General features: G+C 34.6%; 2 protein-coding genes and 1 long non-coding RNA gene across 5 annotated transcripts in view; 2 read left to right on the plus strand and 1 right to left on the minus strand.

Annotated features, from left to right (window-relative positions):
• Positions 20 to 827, minus strand: LOC104705538. The gene is made up of 3 exons (XR_754335.2): positions 582 to 827; positions 357 to 458; positions 20 to 271 (listed from the first exon to the last, which is right to left on the minus strand). It is a non-coding gene; the product is annotated as an uncharacterized LOC104705538 (long non-coding RNA).
• Positions 3,407 to 8,008, plus strand: LOC104705539. Its single transcript, XM_010421553.2, has 12 exons — positions 3,407 to 4,591; positions 4,736 to 4,938; positions 5,037 to 5,234; positions 5,316 to 5,387; positions 5,461 to 5,556; positions 5,633 to 5,712; positions 5,810 to 5,885; positions 5,964 to 6,174; positions 6,252 to 6,451; positions 6,528 to 6,633; positions 6,750 to 6,839; positions 7,080 to 8,008. Exons 1-12 carry the CDS (start codon positions 4,066 to 4,068, stop codon positions 7,817 to 7,819), a joined length of 2,598 nt encoding a protein of 865 aa, XP_010419855.1. The 5' UTR covers positions 3,407 to 4,065; the 3' UTR covers positions 7,820 to 8,008.
• LOC104705540 (FT-interacting protein 1) overlaps positions 8,489 to 9,100 on the plus strand; it is a 3,842-nt gene continuing 3,230 nt past the window's right edge. For 2 of the 3 annotated variants that reach the window (XM_010421555.2, XM_019228245.1), the window contains exon 1: positions 8,489 to 8,631. The gene's annotated coding sequence lies outside the window, so the exon portion shown is untranslated. Of the gene's footprint in view, positions 8,632 to 8,941; positions 9,034 to 9,100 lie in introns of those variants that run through there. The other variant, XM_019228246.1, reaches the window with a different exon arrangement.

Raw genomic sequence — 9,100 nt, forward strand, 5'->3', positions numbered from 1 at the left:
AAAAAAAAAAAAAAAAAAAAATTGCTAGCTATCAGAAATATTGAAGAATTACTCTCAGTTACATAAAAAAAAAATATATATATATATATATATTATATGGTTATATGTATAAACTATACGATGTCATGTGCTCGCCAACTAGATATATGGCTATAATCGTCCAATACGTATAGCCATAGAAAACCAATTTCCCTTTCTCCAATGGGAAGAGAAAAGGGACGATTATTCACCTCGCCAAATATCCTGAGTGACTATAGCTCAAACGCTTACTCTACAAGAGAAAACACAAGAATGAAAGAAGGTCAATAATGAATTAGAAGTGACAAGACAAGCCAAAAAAAAAATTAGAACCTTACAGGTTTTTTTTGGAGCAGTTGGAGCACCATCTATTTTCGCGGTTTCAGTTAGAGCACCATCTGTTTTTGCAGCCTCAGTTAGAGCTCCATCTGTTTTGAGACCTGCAGACTCAAAAAAAAACCGAGGAAAACCAAATTTTATAAGGGAGAGAGGAATAAACATTTAACATCATCACATTAAAAAAATAAGAATTTATCCAAGACATTCATAATTTTGTAAATTACCGGCTGCAGTTACTCCAAATGCAGATACTGAACCAAGAATGAATCGTATTTGCTCGAATTTTGTTTGAGCTATCTGAGCTGATATGCCCAAAATGTCCTAAAATAATAGGAACATTAAAAAAAATAGTGGATTTTTATAAAAGAAAAAATACAATGCCATTTGATGCCATCACAATGAGACAGAGGTATAATTTAAATAATTCATATTCCTTTTTTCAGTTTGAAAGGTTTGATTTTCGTTCATGATTATGAATCTCCATGGTCTTATTAAGTTCATTAATCTCTTCCTCCATGGGAACTTAGTTTGCACAACAAGTATGTGATGCTTATAAGTCACTTTAAATTATAAACAGGAATACAGTACATGGGAGAATTTTATAACAAGTTTGTGTGCAAAGTATGCTTTGAAGCAATTAGTTAAAAATATCTTATGATTAATGCTGATTGTAAAGGTTGTAGTAAGTTTCAACTTGGCTGGTTAATTAGATATAAACTTATAACATATGCTTGAAAAAGCTTTCCATCAAGTGTAGAGGAAGACTTTCTCTCAAAGTATTCTTGTGTCAACTTTCTAATTCCTACAATAATTTTCATAAAACTCAACGATTAACTTATTAACCGTTCCCATTAACGCAAGGTAAATATATTAATATCGTTGAAAAGATCAAACAGCTCACGACAAAAAAAAAAAAGATCAAACAGCCATGGGTCTTAAAATATCATATGCTGGTGCTATTTAAGTCTTGCAATATTCATATATTATCATATACCGGAAAAGATAATATATATATATATATATATGTATATATTGTTTAACTAATAGAGTCTTACGAAAGAATAACAATCCACCTTCCAGATTTGTGCAATAATTTTCTAAGCAAGATTTAGCCTCACTCTCTAACCAACTCGAAGCATTGGAGTAGATATTTTTGACATACTTGTAAACCATTAATATGAGTTTAAATATAAACAAATCTTCAACACCAACTAGAGAGTTGGTTATACTTATACCTATGCATAGTACTATAATAGTTATCGATCTAGCACACAAAACCTTAAGTCATATATACTTTGTTTTGTCGACAATGTAGAGCTTATTAACTGAACAAGGTTTACTGCCTTTGTGGCAACTCCGTAATAAGGTCTAAATTCATTAGATCTTCTTTTCCCCCCACGAATAATCAATTATATTTTAAGAGAATTAGTTTTGTAAAAAGATAAAATCTTATCCAAATATCTTGGTTTCACAATTGAGAGGTTCCATATCCAAATCCATAAACTCTATAAATACATTAATTTCCGTTGACAAAAAAAAAATAAATACATTAATTTCCATTAGATATTTTGTTCGTCCCTAATGTAAAAGGCAGTGTACAAGTGGGGTTCAAAAGCAACTCTGGAATGAGAAAGAAAAGTAAACTCGTGTATCCTTTGCAGTTTTGCACGACACTCGAAAAAGAGACCTTTGGTTGGTTAACATTGACGTGTGGATGATGCTCCTTCCTTGAAGCAACAAACTTAACTCGTCATCATAATTTTTCATTACCTTAACTTTTAAGAACCACTGCTTTCCTAACAAATACTAGTACAACAAATTTAGATAATTTGATCCAATAATTGACGGCAGCAAATATCTTAGCCACCTATGAAAATAACTAAATTGTCGGAATGTCCAAAATACTTTTTTTTTTGTCTCAAAATTGATAAATGACGAGTACATCTAACTAACTAGCCATCACTCTCCATAAATACACAACAACTCGTTCAGTGTATATCCCCTCTTTATTTTATTTTTTGGTTATAAATCTTTTTCGTTTTGCATTTACTTGTGCACTATTGAATGTAATTTGTACTTCCCTTGGAAAAAAAAAAAGACATAAAACCAAAAGGAATAAAATTTTGACAGTACAAACAGCAAATGATTCTCTTATGCACTTTTACATAAGATGGGTTGAAATAGTCTTTCACTTGTCAAGAAAAGGAAATCGTAACACATCTTCTTCAATCTCCATTTACCAAATAGACACTTGTCAAAAAAAAAAAGAAATCGTAAGTCGTAAAACACATCTTCTCCAATCTCCATTTACCAACCCTATCCAAATTGTGTTAAAGATCATTTATTGTTTTGCTTTAGATATACAGGTATTTATTATGAGATGGTATATAGCTTTGTTCTTGTTTAGCGTGGATATGATATAAAAATGTTATTTGGGTGACAGTAACAGAAATAGTACTATGCTATATATGTTTTATGTTTATCATACAAGTTTAATAATATGGCTGTGAACGAATTATGATCCGTAAGTTTTGTTTTGTTTGCATGTTACTTGACAAATGAGTTTCTTTGATAGATTTGTTTGTATTCACATGTCATTCTTTTCAGTAAATTATTAACTATTCGTTTATTAAACATATGTATATAGTTTTTTAGTAATACGATTTTTTTTTTAAGCCATACAATTAACAAAGACCTATAATGATATCAATGGAAAAAGTAGACTTGCACTAACTCATGTGAGTCATGTCCTATTCCAGTTACTTATATATATCCAGCTGTATTTTGCAATCATTCAAACTAGTACTATTAGATATCTAAAAATAGAAAATTAAATAATTTTTTAAACAAAAGAGTGACTAAGTAATAATAAATAAAAATATTAAAAACAGTTAAGAATGATTCAAATTTAGTTTATTAAAAAACAGTTAAGAATTTAACACACCAAAAACACATACATTTATATTTTTATTTAGACGGCATGTATAATAATTCTTTTATTTATTTCCATTTTTTTTGTTGGTTCCTCCTTAAACTTTGTTTTTCCCCAACACATCCATCTCTCTACTTCTTCTCTGCAACTAAAAAAACCCTTATTCTTCAATCTCTCACGCTCTCCATTTTCGTTAATTAGCGATTTAAAAAAGAAAACTTTTTTTTGTTAATTATCTCTTTAAAATCGACTAATTGATTGGGAATGGTGTTGTTTAGTAGTAGTCCATTATAACATATATCGAGAAAAACCAGAAACAGCCCACTGATCTCTCTCGAAAACACACTTGTTCCTTTTTTTCACAGAGTCAATTACAAACCAAACCAGGCCACGAATGCGACAAGCCATCCGTGACCTCTTTCACCTCCTCTAATTCTTTCTATTTTTTAAAAAAATATTTATACAAAAATTCTCTCTCTTTTTTTTTTTCTTCCTCTGTTTCCTCTGTTTCTCTTTCACGTGATTGAATGTATTCTTTTGTTTTGTTTTGTTGTGACTTGTGAGGTAGACATTGCTTAAATCTTTGCAACTCTTTTTTCTTTTTTGGTTTATATATATCTGCTCACATTGCTCTCTTCTTCCAAGCTCATATACTGTTTAATGGGTTTTGAGTCTTTCTCTTCTTGGAATCTGTATTTGGGATCTTGGGGTTTCGGGTTTTGAACGATCTCTCTCTTTAGATAAGACTTTTTGTTTCTTTTTTAAGACAAAAGAGAATGGATACGATGAAGAGGTTTGGTCTCATCATAATACCCATTGCTCTTTTATACACAAGCTTTGTTCTTGTTTGTGTAGNAGCGAAAGAGTGTACAAACACTCCTACGCAGCTCGCTTCTCATACTTTCCGTTACGACCTTCTGCGATCAAAGAACGAGACTTTGAAGACAGAGATGTTCTCTCATTACCATTTAACACCAACTGATGACGCTGCTTGGTCCAGTTTGTTGCCGAGGAAGATGTTGAGAGAAGAGGAAGATGAATTTGGTTGGACTATGTTGTATAGGAAGTTCAAGAACTCTAATTCCTCTGGTGACTTCCTCAAGGATGTCTCTTTGCACGATGTTAGGCTTGACCCAAACTCCTTTCATTGGAGGGCTCAGCAGACTAACCTTGAGTATCTTTTGATGTTGGATGTTGATGGTTTGTCCTGGAGCTTCCGTAAAGAAGCTGGTCTTGTTGCTCCAGGAGATCACTATGGTGGATGGGAGAAACCTGATAGTGAACTCCGTGGCCATTTCGTCGGTATAAACCTTTTCCCTCAATTCAATATAGTTTCTTGATCCATGTTGTTGATAGTATGCAAGAGCTTCTTTTGGTATATATAGATTGCGTAGGCCTTTACCTTTTACTAGGTGGCTCATAGAATCTGCCTGTTTGGTTTTGAAGGTCACTATTTGAGTGCAACAGCTTATATGTGGGCAAGTACTCATAACGATACTCTCAAGGCGAAAATGTCAGCTCTCGTCTCAGCTCTATCGGAGTGTCAGCAAAAAGTTGGCACAGGGTATCTCTCTGCTTTTCCTTCCAGTTTTTTCGACCGGTTTGAAGCTATAACACCTGTTTGGGCTCCTTACTACACCATTCACAAGGTGAAATAGTCAAGACTCTTTTAACTTTGATATGGTAGATTACTATATATGCTTATGTTTTGCAAAAGAGGTGTAAACTTTGTCTTTATTTTGGACAGATTTTAGCCGGTCTGGTGGATCAATACAAGTTGGCTGGGAACAGTCAAGCTTTGAAAATGGCAACAGGGATGGCTGATTACTTCTATGTCCGTGTTCGTAATGTCATAAGGACCTACAGCGTTGAACGACATTGGCAATCACTAAATGAAGAGACTGGTGGCATGAATGATGTTCTCTATCAGCTTTACAGCATCACTGTGAGTTATTAGACTCTCTAAAAAGCAACCTTAGATTTATATCTACCTTTGTGTCATTTCCTAGTTTATTGGACTCTGCAGGGAGATTCCAAGTATTTGCTGCTCGCACATCTCTTTGACAAGCCTTGCTTTCTTGGGGTCCTCGCAATTCAGGTAGTTTACTTGATGATTAGCTTGAAGAGATGTGAATGGTAATGGAACATAACTTGTTGTGCTTTCTTCTCAGGCCGATGATATAAGTGGATTCCACTCTAACACACATATTCCCATCGTCATTGGATCCCAACAACGATATGAAATCACTGGTGATCCACTCCATAAGGTATTGAAGTACAACCTGGAAGGCGTGAGAGTTTGTTTATAAAATAAATCATTGGTTCTGAAATCTGTGTTTTCAGGAAATCTCAATGTTTTTTATGGACATCGTAAATGCTTCTCACAGCTATGCAACAGGAGGAACATCAGTCCATGAGTTTTGGTACTACCATTACCCGACTTTAGAGTCTTTAAGAGTTTGGTTCATTTTTACAGGACTTTGGTTCTAACTCTTAACATGCATGATTTGGGAATGTTAGGCAAGATCCAAAGAGAATGGCGACTACGCTGGAAACTGAAAACGAGGAATCATGCACTACTTATAACATGCTCAAGGTAGAATTTTAAACTTTCTTTTGCCTCTTTTTATTTGCTCAAGGTAACAACAACATATTAACACTTGTACAATTTCAGGTCTCTAGGAATCTGTTCAGATGGACAAAAGAGGTTAGCTATGCCGACTATTACGAGCGTGCTTTGACCAACGGTGTGCTCGGGATTCAAAGAGGAACCCAGCCCGGACTGATGATCTACATGCTCCCATTGGGTAAAGGTGTTTCTAAGGCTGTGACTTATCACGGTTGGGGAACACCTTATGATGCCTTTTGGTGTTGCTATGGCACTGGTAAATTTTAACCACAATCATCTGGTGTTCTACATGTTCTTAACTACAGTTACTGATATTTTTGTTTTTGTTCACAGGGATTGAATCCTTCTCAAAACTGGGAGATTCCATATATTTTCAAGAAGATGGTGAATCTCCAGCTCTTTATGTCACTCAATATATATCAAGCTCACTTGATTGGAAATCTGGTGGTCTTTCGTTATCTCAGAAAGTTAAACCTGTTGTGTCGTGGGATCCGTACATGCATGTGACGTTCTCTTTCTCTTCTTCTAAAGAGGTAAGTAAACTTTTGCAGAACTTGATGCAACCTGTCTCATTGAATAAAGATTCTGATGGATCCAATTTTCTTGCAGGGAATGGGGAAAGAGACAACTTTGAATCTTAGAATACCTGTTTGGACAAACTCTGAAGGTGCCAAAGTATCTTTGAATGGGCAATCCTTGAAAGTACCAGCTTCAGGTGATTTGAGCATTCTGTATTGTAACCTTTATATATCACCCAGTGTCCTGTGTTTCTGTTATAATCTCTAGTTTGTAAAATTGAGAATCATATTGGATCTACCTTTTGCCTTTCAGGTAATTTCCTATCAATCAAACAGAACTGGAAATCCGGCGATCAAGTGACGATGGAGCTACCGTTGAGCATCAGAACTGAAGCTATAAAAGGTATGAAACACTGTTCTGAAACTTCTGATGTCAGTATCCCTTACTGTGGTTAATTGTAAACTAGCCGTATAATAGATTCTTGTATTAGTCATGCTGTGTAATAATGTTGGTTGAGTTAAACTGGTAAACTGGTTCTTGTTCATTGTGTCTACATTGTATACATTGCAACTCTGTTTTTGACAAAGCAGTAACAAAGAACTTGATTTCAAATTACTTTTCCCCTTTTTGTGACTATTTCAGATGACCGGCCGGAGTACTCATCTCTTCATGCCATACTCTATGGCCCCTACTTGTTAGCCGGGCACACGAGCAGGGACTGGAGCATCACAACTCAGGCTAAAGCTGGAAAATGGATCAACTCTGTACCTGAAACTCATAACAGTCACCTTGTCACATTCTCACAACAAGCTGGGAACATATCTTACGTGTTGTCAAATAGCAACCAAACCATCACAATGAAAGTATCACCGGAGCCAGGAACACAAGACGCTGTTGCGGCGACTTTCAGGCTCGTGACTGATGCTTCTAAACCACGGATTTCGGGTCCAGAGGAAATAATTGGAAGTCTGGTCATGATCGAACCGTTTGATTTCCCTGGCATGCTTGTGATGCCAGCAACTGATAGCTCCCTCACGGTCCAAGATTCTTCTTCTACTGCCAAAGAAGCTTCTAACTTTCGATTAGTAGCTGGAGTTGACGGAAAGCCAGAAAGCGTGTCATTAAGACTAGAGAGCAAAAAGGGTTGTTATGTGTACAGCGATCAAACCATAAAGCCGGGAATGAAACTGAGGCTTGAATGTGTTTCAGATCTGACTGATGAGAAGTTTAAACAGGCAGCAAGCTTTACGTTAAAGACAGGAATGCATCAATACAATCCAATGAGTTTCGTGATGAGCGGAACTCAGAGGAACTTTGTGTTATCACCATTGTTCAGCTTACGAGACGAATTATACAATGTGTACTTCAGTGTGCAAACTTAAAGAAAGAAACAGTTAATTAAAAATTCCATTAGTACAATGGGAGAAAATAAGAAAAAATGTCTCCTGGAAATGTATTTAGATGCTTAGCCTCGTAGGTGGTTTGTGACATTGTGTTTTGCAATTTTATCTAAAAAATGTATGTTGGTGTGACAATAAATATATAGACGAAGATTTTATAAATTGTGCTAACGATTAATTCATGTTTTTAATATTCTAAAAGTAGAGAGTGGACTAGTTTGTTCTATGAGCTTTCACCATTCACAAACCGAAGTCAGAGCATTCATGAAATATTCTCATACAGTATGTATGAATGTGATAAATACTTTTTCATATGGAGGTGTAGAAATAAAAGTTATTGTAGACAGAAAGTATATTCCACTGTGCAATGAAAGAAAGATGAAGACAAGAAAACAAACAAGTCCTACAAACATTGATTTATTTCAATTAATGCACTCAACCTTAAATGCATTACTAGAACATAAACTAATATAAGTAAGTGAAGAAATAAACTAATAAAAAGTTGGTAGAGAGAGTGAAATTGGAAAGTGGCAAATAGAAAAGTAAGAAAAATATAAAAGAAGAGGTCAAAAGAGTAGGTCCACTCAAAAGCAGCAGATCTTACCCACATGTCCCCAATATATTCTATTTTCTACTGTACACTCTCTTCTTCTTCTTCTTCACCTCCTCACTAAAGTTCACACTCTACTTCGAAATCTCATTTTCAACATCTTCAACTTTCTTCTAATCTTTTCCATTACAAAAAAAGAATGTATCTCCAAGTTGTTTTCTCTATGCTTCATTAGATCCCTGAGGTACATTTCCATGTCTATTGTTTTTTTTATTCGTAGATTTTATATTATGTGTAGTTGTAATGCTTTTGATCAGTTGCTCAAGTAACAGCGATTGTGAAGAATTAAATACATTGAAACAAAACATTTCTTGTGGGGTTTAGTTGTCTTTCAAAGATTAATCATTTTTGTTCGGGTTTACAAATAGATCTTCATGCTTACTCTTCTTTTATTTTATCTTATTTTAAAGTAAATGATGGGATTTTTTATATAAAAAATCACTTTCTTGCTTTGTTTGGATCAGATTAGAAGAAAGCTAAGAGTGGTTGCTCTAGTTTTATTGTAGAAAAGGTTAAAAACATTTTTTGGGGAATCTTTATTTATAGAGAAATGTCTATCTATGGTAGATTGGTAGCTGCTTGTTTGGTGAGAAAACTTCAACAAGAGTCCCAAATAACATTTTAATATATGTAAAAAGTTACCATTTCCACTC

Source organism: Camelina sativa, chromosome 8 (genome assembly GCF_000633955.1).
Source record: "Camelina sativa cultivar DH55 chromosome 8, Cs, whole genome shotgun sequence".
NCBI lineage: Eukaryota > Viridiplantae > Streptophyta > Magnoliopsida > Brassicales > Brassicaceae > Camelina > Camelina sativa.